The sequence below is a fragment of the Aythya marila genome (assembly GCF_965140915.1).
Source record: "Aythya marila genome assembly, chromosome: 7".
In the NCBI taxonomy this organism is placed as follows: Eukaryota; Metazoa; Chordata; class Aves; order Anseriformes; family Anatidae; genus Aythya; species Aythya marila.
The window spans coordinates 16,593,809-16,612,983 of record NC_139048.1 but is presented as its reverse complement, the minus strand read 5'-3'; the positions used below and the strand labels follow the sequence as shown (position 1 = coordinate 16,612,983).

The 19,175-nt window shown below is 39.1% G+C and overlaps 2 protein-coding genes across 6 annotated transcripts in view; one reads left to right on the top strand and one right to left on the bottom strand.

Annotated features, from left to right (window-relative positions):
• Positions 1 to 2,240: 2,240 nt before the first annotated feature.
• Positions 2,241 to 17,433, bottom strand: CEP55 (centrosomal protein 55; the record flags this gene model as incomplete). Its single annotated transcript, XM_082764651.1, has 8 exons — positions 2,241 to 4,900; positions 7,621 to 7,746; positions 8,535 to 8,606; positions 10,238 to 10,554; positions 12,511 to 12,652; positions 13,426 to 13,491; positions 16,054 to 16,338; positions 17,248 to 17,433. 8 exons carry the CDS (start codon positions 17,431 to 17,433, stop codon positions 4,694 to 4,696), a joined length of 1,401 nt encoding a protein of 466 aa, XP_082620777.1. The 3' UTR covers positions 2,241 to 4,693.
• A 1,289-nt stretch (positions 17,434 to 18,722) lies between these two features.
• MYOF (myoferlin) overlaps positions 18,723 to 19,175 on the top strand; it is a 66,257-nt gene continuing 65,804 nt past the window's right edge. For all 5 annotated transcript variants that reach the window (XM_082764499.1, XM_082764497.1, XM_082764500.1 and 2 more), the window contains exon 1: positions 18,723 to 19,151. In XM_082764499.1, coding sequence (XP_082620625.1) covers positions 19,064 to 19,151 — 88 coding nt within the window. In that variant the 5' untranslated portion in view covers positions 18,723 to 19,063. The remainder of the gene's footprint in view (positions 19,152 to 19,175) is intronic.

Genomic DNA, 19,175 nt, shown 5'->3' with positions numbered 1-19,175 from the left:
TATGGAGAGTCAGTGCAGAAGGGACAACCATTATGTTAACTGCTTCCTTTTTGAATGTTGCAGTCTGTTGTTTTACAGGTCTATGCGTGTAATCAGACATAGGACTTCAGGGGACTTTGAGAAAACATCAGGCCAATACCAATGACCTAAGGCAGAGTCACCTGTCAGGAATGGTTTAGATCGTTTTATCTAACTGTCCCGGTAAATCTCCAGTGGTGGAGGTTGTGCAGCCTGCGTAAGCAGTGTGTTTCACTGCTCATCTATTCCAACCACCAGAAAGTTTTTCCTCAGGTTGGAGTTTCCCCTGTTCCAATTCTAAGCTTTTCTTCTCACTGAACATAGGAAGACTTTATTTTTTCCTCTGTATGAAATGTCATTTTCCATGACAGCATGCAGTCTTTGTAGACCCCATAACCCTGATTCTTCAATGATTTTGATCAGAAATCTGAAAGGCTTATTACGTTCTTATTAGCCTAAACTGTTCTTGAAGTACAGTGCTTGAAATTGGTTATGGTATTCCAGCTAACACACTCATCGGTATTGACTACAAATACAAGATTATGTGTAAAATATGTAAGAGTCTATTCATGATGATGTAAAACTGTTGCAGAATCATGCAAGTGGGATATTGAGTCACACTCAGTTTCTGTTTACTGTAATCCCAAGAAACTTTCCTTTAAAGCTGATAAACTGTCATACCATGTATTTTGCTTTTGGGTAGTTGATTATTCCTGCCTGTAATACTTACTGTACTCATCCTATTTAGTTCATTGGTCTTGACAAATTGAAAATTAATGCTGTCCTCTAACGAGTTCTTAGTTCCTACCTTGGATTTTATGTGTACCCTATTCCAGAAGTATGTGGAAATACTAAATAGTTTTGGAATCAAATAGATTACCATGGAATTGCCTAATACATTATCCTTACTTATTCATGTCATGTTTTCACAAAAGCTTAAGGGGAGGCAAGATAAATCCATTGAGAGCTACTACCACATGGGAACCATGTCTGGCTGTCAAAGCTTGAGATTATTAGAAGGTCCCATAGATGCACCCGCTGTCCTTACACAAGGAATCCACTTGAGGCTGCTTGGCAGAGAATGCGTTCTGACTATGTCAGTCAGAATTAAGACAACTTTAGCTGTACTTATGTTCTAGTAGCTGTGAATTATTGATACTTAATTATGTAATACAGCTTTTCAGTCACTTGTGCCATCCATGGCGTAAGATAGAAATAATTGTATTTCTCTGCATTTTTAAGAAACTGGCATTTGAAACAGAAGGTCCATGTTAGCACATCTTTTGCTTTTTTCCTGATCCATAGCACTTGGTCAGTAAGGAAATGGAGAACACATGATGAGATTTGTACTGCCAGCTCTACGATAGTCTTTCTTCTTCTTGTTAGTTTGATTTGGTCTAAAACTCCTTGACTTCTTTTCTTCTTCCTTGTTTGGCATCACGCTTTTCTTTATTTTCTTCCCAGTCTTTTAAAATCCCACCTACTCCAGAATCCTCAACCATCATAGCATACAACATAGCTGCATGGATGACTTCAGGGATGTCCTGCACTGTCCTTCACTGGTAGACATATGCTTTGCCTTGACGGGTGCCTTGAAAATACCCCAAACAGACCCTCAAAGCAACAACATTTCCAAGTTTTTAACACACAGACTTTCAACAGGATCATCCTTATATTCCCTTACTGCAGGGAATAGATCCACTTGGCTACTTAATTCTATATTTTTCAAATTAGAGAAAAGATTTAGAACTACTACAAGTAGTATTCTGAGTTGTGTAGTCCCAAACTATGTAACATAGCTTGTATTACAATAGTGTTAATCTCTTATTGTATCTTTTTGTATGATAATTGATTATAATTAAGATAAAACTATAGGCACAGCTGTCACTGTAGTCTTAACAGCTCAATCACATTACAAGATGTGAAAACTATATTGATTAGCAGATTAAAATGGAAGTGCCTAAAACTCCTGTACTGCTACCTTTTCCTTGCTTGTAATCGCTCACCTACATCTGCTTTGGTCCATAGATATATCATGAGAGCAATATTTCCCCTAATTGCTTTGAAGACACTGTACCATTCACATTAGTGTTATCTGCCAAGCAGTGACGAACAGTTGTCTTTAAATATTTGTGCTTTTCAGCATAATGCTTTTACAACGTTAACAGGCACTATGGCTTCCCTGCCACTTTCTATTTGTGTAGTTGAAGTGGTTTATTATATAGCTTGCCTAAACATCAGTAGAGCAGTCATTGGCAAATACCTGTGTGAAAGATTTTTTTTTTTTTTTTATCAAAAACAAGAGATGAAGTTGCACAAGCACTTAAATAATGAGGAGGTAGTAGAATGGTTCAATATACATTGATTAACTTAATGTAAGAAAAAAGAACAGGGTCAAAAAAAGAGGCAGTGATATCACCTACATGCTTTATGAAAGTCTGACTACCATTCTGTAGTTGGTTGTAATCCCGTAAATGATTACATATTTGTGGTTGTGCCTTCAAAGTAGGACTTTTGACACTGGAGACTGTCATTTTACTAGTTTTTAACATACACAACATTGATGGTACATAATTTTATCAATACATTTTTTGTGCTTAGGTACATCTAAACATGTTGTGAGAGTTCAGAAGAACACAAAATATTTTAAAGGATATTAATTTATCAACTTCATCTGAATGTACTCACTCTCATATTAAATAACTGACCACCTAATGAGCTGCTACCTTTCAGTCCTCCTCTACAGTACCAGCTTCTAATGAGCAAGTGTTTTAGGCTAATTTAAAAAAGCCTCAGAATTACTTCAGAGAAGACTGCTGACCTGTGGCAGGCAAACTTATTTCATCTATAATACATAAAAGATCAGAATTTCTCCTTGTAGAAGCCATGCTGAGTATACAACTGAGAATAGAATACTAGCTGATTAATGTACTGCTAAAAGACAACTTAAACTTCCAAAAGTAGTTTAATAAGAGATTAAAGTCAAAGGCTGGAATGAAAAGTGCCGTTATTATCCTGCATTTAAAAGGTATTTAGGAGAACATGAAATTAAGGGAATTTCCATCATAGCAAAACCTTATGATTCCAAAGCATAATTTACTTCACTCGTTCGTTCATCACATCTTCCCTAAATAGCAGCAGCAGGTTTTCTGGCCAAATTGTCAAAGACAAAGATTAGCCTGAGACAGCCACTAAAATTGAAAAGTGACAATACAATCTCTGTCTCAAACACGGGCTTTATCAACAACATAATATCATAATAGTAATTGGAAAAAAAAAAACTTGGAAAACACACTTATATGTAAAAGATTTAACCATTAAAGAGTAGAGAGAATGTTATGGGTTTGAGGCACAAAATTTTACAGTAAATTGTAATAGAAAAAACTGACACCAGGTAGCCATTCAATTCAGTATACCAGAGAAAGTTACACCTTGGAGTCTGGCTGTGTGTAGGTAATTTCCTGGCCTCAGCAAGCCATAAAATTGTAAAAGCAGCAAATGCTTTAGCTAGTGTGCCTTAAGATTTCCTCACTTTTATCATTCCCATGAAAGGAATAGTTGTTGAACCTTACTAAAGGAAGAAAGTGCTAGCAACAGACCCAGGTTTACAGTATATGCTAGAAGAAAGCAATGTGATTGCAAATCAATAAACAATTAGAAACTGACAAAAGCTGACTAACTGCAAAAAGTTATTGCCAGCTTGTTTTGGAAGAGAGTAGTTCAGTTAGAATGGACCTTCAAAGATCATCTAGTCCACCTGCCCAACTGTTTCAAGACTAACCAAAATTTAAAGCGTACTGATCACGGCATTACTTAAACACCTCTTGAACACTAGCAGGCATTTTCTGTGCTGGTATGAAATAGCAACACTCCAAATTCACTGGAGTACTTTATTCAAACCTGCATTTTTAAAATGGAAGACCTAAAACAAATTTAGTAACTGACATTTTCCTACTTGAACCAGTAAAATACAGAAGTGCAAACTGAAGTTCACTTCAGCTTATTTGGATACTAAAATTTCCAAACTGGTTTCTGACAGCATCTGAGATAGAAGGTTTTTTCAGTACCAATCACATTCACAGTTGCTAAGAAGTTGCTTACCCAATGATGAATGATAAGAAGAGCTTGCACATTGTCAACATTTTTGTATGAACTCCAGGTCACCCCAACTGTGGTTCAGAAAAATGCTACTTAGAATGTTTTCAAAATAAATCTAAAGTAGCAAAGACATGTTAACACAGACTTTCCTGAGTTTGTATATGTAGATGTGACACATTACATACGTGTGTGTGTAGTGCACATACTATAGCCAAGTCTTTTTTGCTACAAGCAGTCAGGATTCAGCCGCCAAGAACTGGATACGCAAAGTATTAATGTCTGACACAATAGCTGTATTTTACTTATTTTTAAAAGTGCAATAAAATATGTCAGTAGTTTATTATTTGAAAATATTCCTAATTCTATGAATATTTCTACCTGAAACAAGGAAAGCAGTAGCTGCTTCCACAAATGTCAGGTGAAATATGAGGCCAAATAAATTACTAATTTTTTTGAACTGAAATGCTAGTAGTCCTTTTTACAACCTTGAAAGAAGAGCTTTACAAAAATCTTTTGCCTTTGCAAGATAGTATACTGGTGGCATATAAAGAGCAAATATAGGAAGTTCATTTGGAGCTTAAGCTGTACAGAAGTCAATATGCGCTAGTAATTCTCTATGCTGGCTTGTTGGATATTGCACTTTACATCTGGGACACTCGAGAAAACTTTCATCAAGTAGACTTGAATGTTTCTGAGGAGGACTTCTGTCATACACTGTCATCTTTTCTTCAAAAGCAGCTTGCAAGTCTCCTTGTGGTTCCACACATCCAGATTCTTGGAGTTTCTGGAAAAGGAGAATCTTTAGTGAGGGATTGGAATATGCATCAGAGGGTCCCAGTCAAATAGATGTAGGGAAAAAGATGTTTAATGGCACACAAATTATGCATGTTACAGCACTAAGGATTGAATTTTAAAGGTGGCTAAAGGCAATTATGCTACTTGCATTAAAAACACAGAGCAATATGGGCCTGTTGTATAATTTTAACACTGCATTTAAATTAGATTGCAGGTAGCTTTTCTGCAGGCTATTTAAAGCAAACTTTCCACAATGTCTGATTAAGTAAACAAATAAGAGTACATCACTTACATTATGTCACTATTTAGTGCACATTTGTGGTGGTTTTACTCAGGTGGGCAGCTGAGCTCCACCACAACTGCTCTCTCACTCCCCCTCTCCTCAGAGAGGAAGGGGGAGAAAATACAACACAGAACTCGAGGTCTGAGATGAGAAAGGTTTAATTAAAGGGAAAGGGAATAGTGAGAAAAAGAAACAAAAGAAACAGTAAGTCCGTGTGGAAGCACAGAGAGAGGGGAAAAAAAATTCTCTATTTCCCATCAACAAGCGATGTTCGGCCACGTCCTTTCGGCCATGTCCTGAGAAGCAGGGCCTCAAAATACACAGTGGTTATTCAGGAGGAACAGCCCCCTTCCCCACAAGAGCCCCCCTTTTTATTGTTGAGTGTGACATCAGGCATTATGGAATATCGCTTTGGTTGGTTTAGGTCAGCTGCCCTGGCCATGTCCCCTCCCCATCACTTGTCCGCCCCTAGCCTGCTGGCTCTTGGGGGCTTGGAAGGAGTCCTGATGCTGTGCCAGCTCTGTGCAGTAATAGACAACACTAGAGCAATACCAGTGCTGTTCCAGCTACGAGTGCAGAGCACAGCCCTGTGTGGGCTGCTGCAGGGAAAAAGTGACTCCAGCTCAGACAGACCCAACACAACATTCGTATTTTGAAATAGTTTCCTCTTTATGGACCGCTGAATAAAATGCGATTCCTGCCACTGGTTCATAAGGTATAATGAAAGCAGCTATGGTGAAAGCTGAGACAGCAAGCCTCAGACTCCCATATTATCACTGCTAATACACAGCATTTTAGGCTTCTTAGAGCTTTCATATACATCCTAATAAAAAAAGCAAAGTTGCTGTACACTAAATATGAAACAGTTGAGCATGACTCTTAGAAAAAGCAGGTATTTTAACCATTTTATAATACATTTGTTTACATATTGCTGTGGATTTGTTTTTGGGGGGGAGGGGGGAAGGAAGAGTGAAGGAAATAAACCTTGTTACAACAGGACTCCGGGCTTTATATCAACATTAAAATAATAAAAAGTGCAGTGTTCAAAAATTAAGCTGCATTTATTTTGGAAGTTGTTTTAGATTACATTTGAAATTTCTAAAAATATGCCCATACACATACCAGGGAATTCAACATGATGTATAGGTGTACCTATATAAAGGAAATTTGTTTCACCTTTGTAACAAACCCTTCCCCAACAGTCTTCCTAGGCACTCATACATACTATGCCTCCTTAATGAAATACCCCAACCCCCTCTGTAGGGGATGCTGACTGCCTCTGCCTAGCTACCTTCCCAAACTCTTTCATGTTTTCCTCTTCTCCACCTGACACCATGGACAGTTTCCAAGCAGGAAGAGACAGTCAGCTGGTTCTCCATTTGGCAGTTAGCCAGCCAACTTAACACAGGGAAAGAGTACTACAGCTTCCCCTTGCTGTGCACGAACTTCAGCTGAACAGCTGCTGCTCCTGGCAGCCAAAAGGTTTTCTAGTGGCCTCTGCTGGCAGCAGCAGCAACTACAATCCTAGCTAGCGAGGCTCTCACAGGTACAAGAACACATCCAGATCATCAGTATCTCAGAAGTACTTTCTCAAATGAATCCTAAGTTGCATGCAACTAAGAGGGAGAACAGTTTGTCAGAGTTAAAAGAATTCTTCTGCTCTGCAACTGGTTAGGAGCTTTTGCATTCATATTCTCTGTAAGAAGCACAGCAGCCTCAGACCTGATCTAATGAAGGACAGAGGCATTGGATTTCTGTTCTGAATCTCATTTAAATAAATCCGGAACTGTAGGTAATAGCTAAATAGAACTGTCACGACTAATCTTACAAGACCCTGTGTCAGAGTTACACAGTGACTTGCTTGATATATAATCCTTCCTTATAAATTTGTTGAATCAGATAGTCAAATCTAGGTGGCTTTCTTTGGGCTTATATAAGTAGCAAACCATTGCCCTCAGTACAAGTGTTCTTTTTCATTTTAGGAAGTAGGCAGATCCACTTCTTGTGGCACACCCATTCTATATTGTGGGTGTATAGAATGGGGGTTGGGCAGGAACTCAACTACATTTAAGGGTAGTGCCTTGTCCACTAGCAGCAAATTCCAGTAGAAGCATGCTACAGCTTTGTTATTGTCTATGTAGTTTTGTCTGTTGCATATGGCGATACAAATTGCTACTGAGGACTCTTGACTATTCTGTATCTCTTCCTTTCTATATCTCCTTCTGCAGTACAAGCTGTCTGCGGCACTGTAGAAAAATACAGCAATAGCTTGCTAGCTACCATATGGTTCTGCACCTTAGGACTATGTATTTAAAAGATGTAAACACCTGCAGTCAAAATCTGTTGACATTAACTGCACTCTGAAGTGAAGAAGTGTTCATTTATGCAACATATCTGAGTTTTCCTGCAAGTTATCCAGTACATACCAAAGGTTCCAGCCGGGTTATTTGCTCCCTGGCCTTGCGCAGTTCCTTAAGGACTTGGTTTAACTGATGCTGCAAGTTCTGGCGGTCTAGCTTTTCATTCTCAAAGTCTGTAGTACATATCTGGATCTGGCAATCCCCAAGGAAAATTAAAGAATTAAAGGCAGAGTTAAGCATGTGTGAGGGCCCCTTTATCCATTTGAAGTTTTACTTAGCAATCATATCCTAAAGTGGGATAAAATTACTTGTTCTTTTCATTTCAGTAAAGTTCATACATGCCCAATTAGGAAGGTCTGTAGAGGTGGAGTCAAAGGTAACTTTGGTTAGAGCGCATTTGAGCTCAGTCTTAAACTGAAGATTTTACATGGAAGAGCATGTAGTACATGTTCAATAAAAATGCCAGTTCCTACTCAGGGATCTTTCTTATAGCAGTTTGAAAAGAGTACATGAATAACACTACACCCAAGCTTGGCAAGTATGATATAACTTTCTCCAAGGACATCAGTTAGATCTGCAAGAACGTAGTTGGGAAAAGAATCAGTAACATGAAAGATGTCAATGACTATCAAGAGTATGTTACAGATTTCAGTGAGCTGAATGGTTTTAGGATGTTTCCCATACCTAATTTAAGGCTATACAGTTTCTATTTATTTGAACAAGCAATTGCGTGGAAAGTAGCATCAGGTTTAGTAGCAGCCTCTCCCCTATAAAAGGTTAGGGGTTTCCTTCAACAAGGGTCAGAATTTTTAGAAGCACTAAGGGATCACCCCTAATTGCATATTTAGGTCTAATATTACTTCAATATTGCACTTATTCTTAAACTTGAAAAGTTAGTCTAGAAAGCCTTCCTGCATATAACAATTTAAGTATCAGGTTCTTAAATAATCAACCCAGTATCTGAACATGTAATTGGGTACCTGTTGTTCCAACAAAGCTATCCTAGTGTGTTCCTCCTGCTGTTTGAGCAATGATTTACGAAGAAGTTGTACCTACAAGGCAGAAGAACATGTAACAAGCAATTTCCACATACAATAGATAGCGAACTTGAAACAATTAGTCTAGAGAGGAATGGAGCTACATTTTTGTATGCCAGTACGAGCAGAAAACATGCCTGTTACGCAACAGCCAAGCCCAATTTAAATACTTCCTTGGGGAAAACCCAGGGAAGTGTTATCACTGCACTGAGGGGGAAGAATGTAGGTTAATACTATAGCTAAACAAAAAAATTCCTAGTGATTAACAAAAATACGCAAAATACATGTTTCAACTAACATATGTGTTTTTTGTTTTTTCTTTTTTTTAAAGTTAAGCAACGTATCCTTATATTTAAGTGAGAAAGTTAGAAAATACTCAACAATAATGGATTAAGTAACTGCAAAAACCTCTTTAGGGAGTTAAACTGATGTTCTACCATTAACCTAATTTGGTGCCTATTAAGTTATATCCTCTTATTTCAAATTTCAGTTCTATGTTGTTTTATGCTATTGACTGCAAACTTCTCTAAGTAGCAGGTGTATCATATTTGGATGCCCTGAGGGCAGACCTTCAAGGAGAACTATCCAGGTTCTCTTCAACCAGTAGGTAATCATGATTTCATGCCCAGAAAAAGAAAGTTTTTGTTGGCATGGTAATGCTAACAAGAGTACTTTGTTTCAAGATACTACAGTAGTTGTCCACATAGGAAAGGTAGCAAAGCCCTCATTACTACTCCAAAATAATCTTTTTTTTATCCAAACATACAATATACACTTGTTTTCCCTATTTTGATGGAAAAACTCTTAACCCAAAGGGGTTAAAAACCATGGGCCTCAGGAAAATTGAAAGTAGAATCAAAAACTACATGTACGAACAACTGTTTAACTTGAAGTCATCAAGTTACTCCCTGGGAGACAGGCAAGCCCTGCAAACAGTTAGAACCTGATAGAGAAACAGATGTGGTAACAGTGAAACCCAGGTATAATGAACAGCCTGCCTCACATGCAACTTCTTGAGTTTTGTGACAAGTTCCAGAACTCTTGTCAGTGGTTTCTACCATAGCTGTCCAAAACAGGGATAACTTCCCTTCCCTTGCTTATCTAGCTATTTCTTCTCAGTAGTCTGATATGCTTGCTTAGTTATTGTCTGTGACAATATATCCAAAACCTATTGCAGCAACACATCTGAATGAAAAAACCTGCTGCATGCTACAGCTGTTGGATGGGGACACTATCTGGGAACATGGCTACTTACCCAGCAAATATGAAATTACAGCTGACAGCTAATAGCAACATCCCAGTTCAGACCACATGATAAAATGGCCTGTATGAATTTGAATTTTTACTTTTTCTGTTCTCATTCACCAATAGCCTTCAAGATGAAGCCAGATTAAAATCAATGGTGCATTCTCACTTCCTCTTACACCCCACAAGACTCTTAAGATAAGTGAACTAGAACATTTTTAAACAAGTAAATCTCACAAAACTTTAATACTGATTTAGGTCACAATCCAAAGAACTCAGTTTTAACCACAAGGACATGAGTCTAGATGTATATAAAGAGCAGCTACCAGAGCAAGTGAGTATGACTTCTCAGCTCTTGAATCTTTGCTAATGATCTTCAATTTCCAAATCCATCCACTTACCTGAGATAGCAGTTCTTCAGACTTATCCTTTTCTTCTCTTAGCTGTACTTTAATACTTTCATTTTCTTGTTTTAGTCTCTGCAATTTTTCTCCTTTTATTTTGTTTTCATTTTCTAGAGCTTTCATTTCAACAGCCTGTTGGGACTGCAGTAAGTCATTTAAACTCATTATTTCTCGTTGTGTTTCTTCATACTTATTTTTGAATTCATGAAGTTCACATCTCAGCTGGGTTATAGTGCGTCTTTCAGTCTCGAGATCACTTTTAGCAGTTAATAACAGCTGGTCATAATATTTTTGCTTTTCTTCTGGTAGATGACCTTAATGAGACAAATAAAGAGACGGTAACATGGGAAAAAAAATCACTTAAAAATCAGAGCACCAAATCCTTGATAGCATTTTAAAGCATATTGACAATAAATTGACATTTTAGGCTGTTACACAGCTCAGATTATCACCAAGTTGGACTTAAAACTACTTTCAATACTTCTAAAGGAGAAAAATCTTCTCTCAAGATAGGAAAAGAGCAGCTCTACTTTCACACGCCATACTGTGCTATAGCTGCTATAACAGTCAAGGAAGTAATGTTACATCATTTGCCCTGACTACACAGACTGCATGATCCCACAAACAGTTCTTATATAACCTCACGCATTATATTGAGGCACTGAAATCTCACTTCCAGATTTAGGCATGTTAGGCAAGGTTCTGGCATTACTCTCACTTCAGAGATACCCTGGGGTTCCAATGGTCTGTCATTGACTAAAGACAGAATATTTGTCTGTTAGACTGTCTTCAAATTAAATGCTATCACTGATTTCTAAATTTCAACTAAAGCAAACTAGGATAGGACTTTTGATCAAAGGCATCTGCTTCTTGGCTAGTGACTATTGCTTAAACCGATGTTCAAGAAGTCAGTGCTTGTTCACCCAAGAAAAGCTCACCAACTAGAAGGAAGAGGCAATCTGCAAGAACTCAGAAGCAATACAAAGTATACCTAGAACAGAACAAGGAATGCTGTCTTTAAAAGGCTTTGGTGATTTACGGCACTCTGAAGTTCTTGACTTTGGTACTTCTCTTGTTGAAGGCTTCCCTCATGTACTTCAAAGTATAATTTACTAGGAAAGTTTTCCTGCTTGAATGTTTTCAAGCTAAGGAAAACATAAGCTAAGGCTTAGCTTTTTGTTAACAATATTCCTTTATAAGGTAGCAAGGTCTTCAGAGAGGTACCAAGGTTTTCCTTGGAAAAAAGTTGCCATTTCTACTTTCAATTTGTTAAATTAGATTTTTCTTCATCTTTGATCTCTACTACTGTCTATTTGAAGAGGAACTTTAATCCTCTTACTCCATGTTTCCTGGCTGCTCTGATGAGAAAGCTTTGACCTCAGTAACTGAGTAACTTTTTCTGGTGAGCTACTTCAATCTTCCTCCTTCTAAAATACTAGAAAAACAGATTTCTAAAACAGCACTAAAGGTTAAGGTGACATTTTATTGTTTTCCATAAGAATAACAGCACCAATAGAGAAACCAAGCCACTGCAAACAAATTACTAAGCAGCAAGTACCTGTGAGTATACTCTTACTGTAGGTGAGGCTAGTTCTGTTCAGAGAATTTACCTTGTAGACCAGTTGCAGCATATATGAGATTAGTTTGATAAGAAAGGGAAGTAAACTTCTAGCTCTTCTGCTCAAGATTATTTTAATTTTATTCCACTTGCTGGTCAAGCATGACTCAGGTCAATCTGAATGCATGGTACTGAGATGGTGCTAATAAGGAACTGCATCACATAAAAGCAAGCTAGAGATTACCATATCCAAAACAATGCTTTGCGATATGGATAAGTGCCAAAAATCAATCACAGGTCTTCATGCCATGTAAGAACTTCTCAGATGGATAAAGAACGTGCCAGTCTTGAGTCACTTTTACAATATTTATTTTGAAAAGAGACTGATCCACACCTAGCCAGTAAATTTTTAATGTTTCCTTTATGTAGGCTGAGAGTGTACTTTGAAGGCTGGTATATACGTATATTTACCTCAACACTTTCTGCAAACAGAAAGGTGGCCAGTAGACTGTCAAGGCTTTAGAAAAACATTTGGTGAAGTAGATAGGAACAAGAAATATTGATCAAGTAACAGCTAGATAAAGCACAAAATTTTAAATTTTACATTAAGAAAGCAAAATATTGTGAAAAGAGTCCATCATATGCTATAGTTCATGGAAAATGTATTCTATAGAAAATTGTGCTTTGAGTCAATCATGGAAAAAATCAATACCTTCTGTATTAGATTCTTTTGGTTGTTGCTGGGTAACTATTTCTGACCTCTGTTCAAGTTCAAAGATCCTTCCAAGCAGTCCCCTGACATATGCTTCACGTTGCTGGTCATACAGTAGCCATTGTTGGTTCTTCTCAAGAGCCTTCATGGAAGGGAACAGAAGAAACTATTAGAGGCTTTTCTGTTTTTATCAGATTTAATGTGTTAGTTTCATTTCTTTAAAAATGTAAGTGTTATACATTTGTTTAAATAAAAGTTAGTTAATTCCTCTGTAAACTGTAGTTATCTCTGTGTGATAAAAAAACCATCTTGATGTGGGTCATTGAGCATAAGTTAAATTGCAACAATATTAAATTCTGACCGGCATATTTGCAGGAATAGGGAAATGACTTGGAACTAAACACTTTCATGAAACATGCCCCAGATAATGAAGAATTATCCTTTCATTTTCTATTTCATCATCAGGATCTATTACTTTATATGTAACTAAAACTGTATAATTACAACTTAAAATTTCTAAGAACAAGTACATAGATTTTATATCTCATTAGATCATAGAATTACTGAGGTTCAAAGGGACCTCAGGAGGCTTAAAATCTAACCTTACACTATCCCAGACAACATCAGTTCTGTTGACAGACCACGTGCCTTGGGATTTCTGTTCTGTCAGCAGCCACTATGTTCTGTTGTTCCAAGGACTGTTTTCAACAATTATAGATTCAGATTTGCAATATTATAGAAATGTCTTTCACAAGCCCTTCATTATTTGATTGCTTTCTCACAAAATAATTTGTTACAGTATTTTAGAGGAAAACAAACTCTGAGGTCCCAGTCTACCAAAAACATGGTAATAGTTCCCATTCTTATAGATTTTAATATGTTATTTATCCTTGGTGTGTTGTACAGAAAGCTTACATCTTTCAGTTGTTTCTCTACTTCACTAAGATTAGTTGATGATCCAGTGCTGTTTGTTACAGCTTCCTGCAAACAAAGAATAATCAGTTAGCATTGTTTAAAATAGAAGAATGAAACAGTAAAACTAGTTCTATGTAACTATTAAGACCATAAACAATATAAGTATACTTTAAAATTTAAAAGATTCATACATCTGACACTTGCATTTAGAGATCTTCATAGTCTGTTTAGAAGGATCTAAGTTATGGAGGAAACCACTTAATAGATTTTTTTTTTTTTAAATATCTACTGGAAAATATGGGACAGATTTAAATTTTGTTTATTCAATAATCCTAAAGCTCAGTTACATTAAAATATATTCTAAGACTATATTTCACTGAACTTCTGTCTTGGGAGAATTGAAAGGTATAGGAGAGCTTTTGATAAATTTTGATATATCGGGTTTTATTTAAATAAAACAAAATGTGTTTGTTCTATTTTCATATCCTCAGAATACCAGTTTGACAATAAAGCAGACCTATAGGAGTCACTGGGCTAAGCTAGAGAGCTCAACAACTTCGTTGTGATTACCATAGAATTATGATTAACTGGGAAACCATGCAAGCATGTTTATTCACTACTCAATAGAAAGTTTTTTGAAGTTAGGTAAGGCAGAGGGAACTTTAATAACAAATGTAGGTTACTACCTAAATCCAAGCTACTTTTCCCCAAAGTTTTTCTGTTTTAGAGTGAGCTAGAACCAGTTTTACAGCTGGAAAAATAAGAGATCTTGCATATTGAATGCAGTTATTAAAGTTCAGTGCTTTCTAATAGGATTTAGATCCACAACAATTGCTCAGATACTTATTTCTGTAAATACTAGAACTCTGTATCAATGAAAACTTCCCCACTTCCTCATAGCCATACAACTGTTGTTTCTACTTCAGAGTATACCCACTGCTTGTATGCCCCCTAGCAGTTTTAAGGAACATTGCTGAACTCACTTTCAAGTTCCCCAAAGCATTCAGTGAAAAAGTCAGTGAAGTTTTGTTGTCCTTCAATGATACATCAGTAAAAAATAATATAATTTTTAATTAAACATACTTTGGTAATGAGAATCCAATTTATAACTGTCCAATATATCTTGCTACCTTCAGGCTTCTTTCTGTTCATCACTGTGACAGCAAGGAAGCTACTCTAAAGGTAGAGAAAGAGCCCAATTTCTAACGTAACCAAAAAGAAACCTTGTCTAACAGGTAGGTTATAATTACACTCTTTAATCCTCATATTTTATACATCAGATTGAAAGAAAAACACACCTCCTCCAACTAGCAGACCACTTGGTATTTCTCACATCAGTGCTGCAGACTTGGTACAGATAGCAAGTGGTGGTCTTCATCATTCAATGCCAGGAAGGATTCTGTAGACTACAGGATTCTTTGCCCTTGTTTGTTTTTTATGACCTATTATTCTGGCACACCTCTAAACCTTTCTGCAGAGTCAGAATATTATACTGTATTGCTACTGAAGTTCAACTACCTGCAGCTTACCATGCTAAATGCAATAAGGAATGTCCATACAGAAAGGAACTTGATATTCTCGAGTGAACCAAGAGGCTTTTAATTTCATATTCAGAGATTCAGTTCTGATATTGTTATGGTTTAGACGAAAAACTCCTGTAGTGAGTACTAGAAAGATAAGTCCATTGACAAAGATAGCATAAAAAGACATTAATTTTGTCTAACAAGGTTCAAAGCCCCTTGAAATTGGAAGTAAGCACATTACATTTGTAGTAATATTTCCCAAGATCCATATTTGCATCACATTGAATAATGCAGTATTATCAACTAAAGCTGAATTTCTAGAAATTACTCAATTTCATTATGTAGTTTGGGTAACTAGCACCATCTATAGGTTAAAACTGGAAAGAACTTAGCTGCACCTCCTGTAAAGCAGCAGTTTCCATGTTCCCTACGGAGGTACTGCATTTCCCACTGAGCATTAGAACAGGCAGGGGTGAATAAGCAACTGTAGAAAACTAAATGCACCTGTAAAAGCAGCCAAGTACCTGACACCATAGCTATTTAGCATTTTAAATGAAGTCAACAACTCACTATTCCTCTCCTACCTTGTTACATTGAAGCATTTCCCACATATTATGCCATGTAAATTGCAGACAGTTTTAACCAAGAAACAGATGAGGATTCATAACAGCAGGGAGAAGTATTGTCATCACTGAGCATGAATTAATTAGGTGATGAGTTTAGTGTTCTTTTAAGGCCCCATCACTATTACTGATGCCATCTCAGTCTGCTTAACCATTGAGCATATGTATTCAAGAAGGGCACATATCTGCTTAAGCAACTGTGGGTCATTTCATGTCATACCACTTGCCATACCCACATGCACAGCAGCTTGAAGAAGGGACCTCCCAGTACAGAATTCTCAGCTGTTTTACCTGAAGGTGCACCCCCTGACTGCTTGTTTAGTGTTCAGTCTAGATTCCTCATCATGTTGCATGCTGCAATCTTTTATGAAGATTTGTAATAAGAGTAAAGACTCATCCCATTTTATAACAGGCACTGGTGCTTAGCAGATGCAAGCTCCAACCCCAATATGTAAACAGTTTCACTATTTTTCAGTGCTTACCTGGGATACCTGAGAATTACTGGCTTTGTTTTCAAGCTCAGAACATTTTGCAGTAACAGCGGATAAATTACACTTTAACCGGTTCATTTCTTCTGATAGAGAACTAAGTAACTGTTCTCTCCTTTCTGCTTCCTTTGTTTTTTCTTCTAGTTGACTTTGTAATGAGGAGACTTCACTGTTCTTGTTCTTGGACTTAAGCTTGTCTTTTAGGTTTTGAATTTCCTTGTCCTTCTCTCCAAGAAGATGGTTGTGCTTTTGTTTTTCTTTTTCAAGAGAAAATATTTTCTAAATGAAACACAAAGAAGTGGCACAAATGAGTAAGTGTCTGCATACAGCAATAGAATTAGCAAGTTTACAACAGCTTAAAATAGTCACTTTGAAAGCTTCTCTTCACATTTAGTCAGCTTAGAATGTTACTTTTTAGTAAAACAGAAAGTGCTACAATGATCACCTGAAATATTTCAGATGATGGTAAGACAGTCTACAGCAGATGAAACAAGGAAATAACGCAGAAAACCAAATTTCACAGACTTAGTAGTTTTGTATATGAATGTGAATCACTACAGTATGTGGACTTGAAAATGCAAGCAGTACAAGAACCTGTAGTTAAAAATAAAAGTTGGTGATACTTTATTTTACAGGATCTCATTTAGGGAGTTGAAGAAAACACACAGTGCTCACTAGAACTAAAACACTGACACCATGTGCTATCTAAAAATGTCTGTCAAGATGCATGTTGTGAAGGTAGCCTATAAATATTGTGCCTAGTCTGTTACATCCTTTGAAAGACTCCATTTAAAGCTTAGTTATCCTAGAAAGCCTGATACCATCACATGAGAAGTCTAACGCTTTTCACTGCAGCCACAGGCTTACCTCTGATGCACCAGGAGGTGTGGAAGCTGCAGTACCCCCATCTCCTGCTCAGTGGATGCAATGGAACCACCCGGGGACACGGTTACAATTTTACTCACCTGCAGCCGAGTGGAAATATGGGAGCCTGACTCAAGTAAGCGCTCAGCACTCCCGGGAGCACCCTTACTGCCTGCTGCACGTAGCACACCGGGACCTCACGGCTCAGCGTTCCCGTGCCCGGCCGGCTGACCTACGACCGCGTTAACCCAGCCGCCGCTGGAAGACGCCTGAGGACAGGCGGTACCGGCGGAGCAAGGCGCCGAGCCAGAGGCGAGCCCTCACCTGCAGCAGGCTGCTTCTCTCCGGGGCTGCCAGTGGGCCCCGCGCGGCGACCGCCTCCTCCGGGGGCTTCCTCGGCGCCGCACCGTCCCGTTCGCCCCTCCCGGGGCCGGGGCCGGGGCCGGGGCCGTCGCCGTGCCCGCGGCGCCAGCGGCCCGCCAGCAGCTCCCGGCCCGCCCAGACGCTCATCGCCCGGCGCCAACGAAAGGAGTTTGAATCCCGCGGCTGCCTCAGCGTCACTTCCGCCCACACCGCCCGCCCCGCGAAGCCAGAGCTACGGCGTCTCCCGGGGGTTAAAACAGGCGGAAGGGCGGAGGGGGCGCGGTCGCGGCCGCGGGGGCACGTGCTGCTTGTGCCTAGGCGACCGTTAACGGCCGGTGGGATGCAGCTGGGTTCTCCGTGGGGTGAATGAGAGGAGGCATCCCATTGGCTGGTGCTGGCGGTGTAGCAGTCCGGCTGACCAATGCAGCGGCGCCTTCCTTCTGCCGCCTCCGCCCTCGTGCTCGGGGCAAGTTTGCCCTCGCGCAGCGGCCGTTAGCGTTCCGTTGGAGGGGTCCGCAATGCCCTCACAGGGCAGCCGGCCTGACGGGTGGTTCCGGGGCCAGGCGGCGGCTGCTAGCCTTGTGGCGGTGCTCTGCTCTGCTTCCGCGTCCTCCTCTTCCTCCGTTCCTGGGCACGTTGCCCTTGGATTCCTTCTCCTTCCCTTGACGCCCTCCCTGTCCCTTTAGGTGTCTAAAATGTGATCGCCAGCGGGCTTGGCTGCAAAGGTGATAAGCTGAGCGTGGCTCTCGTGGGGCCCCTGCTACAACGCTGCCCTGTGTCCGTGGGTAGCTCGTTGTGCTCCGTCTCGCTGGCTCCAGCTTCCTCTCTCGTCTAATAGGCTTTGTGGAAGCGGTGTGAACCGCTTCTCTTTTACAGCTGGCTCACCACTGAGAGAAGCTACAATGTTGGCAAAGGGGCAGCTCTATGCGAAGAGCTCTTGTTCATGCCATGTAAGTTTCACCGAATTTCATCATAGTGCAATCCTAACACAAGCCCATGCAGTAAGTACGTGTTTGAGATACGCAGGCTCTTACCTCCGCTTATTATTTTGAATGTATTTGTTTTTGTTGGTTTGTTTGTTTGTTGGTGTTTTGTGTTATTTTTTTGTATCTTTTTTACTTACGAATGTGTATTCTAGTCGTTTCTTAAGAGATCTACTAAACACACCGAATTAAATGCGCCACCTGCAGTGGATTAAAACGTGGCTGTTCCAGAGCACAGCTGAAGGGGGAGCCCTTAGCCTGTTCTTGCAGACACGGGTGTTTCTGATTACAGGCAGACAGGGAGGTAGGCTGAAAACATTTACAAATGATGAAGTTCTAAAAATGAAGAGGAAAAACGCTGTCATGAAATTTAATGCCTCGGTGTTGCAAGAGACAGATGTGGGTGTATCTTGACTACTGTAGTCATGCTTAATGTATTGCTTAAGCTTATTCTTGCACTGGTAATTTACGAGATATTTGTCACCCAGTGTAAGAATCAAAGCAACAAAAGAAATCTGCAGTTTTTGCACTGTGCCCTTTCTATTACTGGATCTCACCAGTCAGAGCCCCTTTGTGCAACAGCACAGTACTTGGTGTCAATTTACAGGCACTTTTTTCACAGCCTTCAGGAGCTAGTCCGTCACAGATCCACCCATAGACTTTCTTTACTGTGGGCGAGCTATTCCCTGCCTCCTCTTCCTGCTAGCAGTTCAGTCCAGAGACTATGGAGTTTGCAATTTAGACTTCCTTCAGTTTCTTTGGTAACAATTGACATTTAGTCAAGGCTGGAAACAATGCTTCGGGTCATTGTGGAATCTGCTACAAATATTCCGAAAACCAAGTTTGGGAAACCAGATCCTATTGTTTCTGTTATTTTTAAAGGTAAGGAAAACTCATAAACGTACT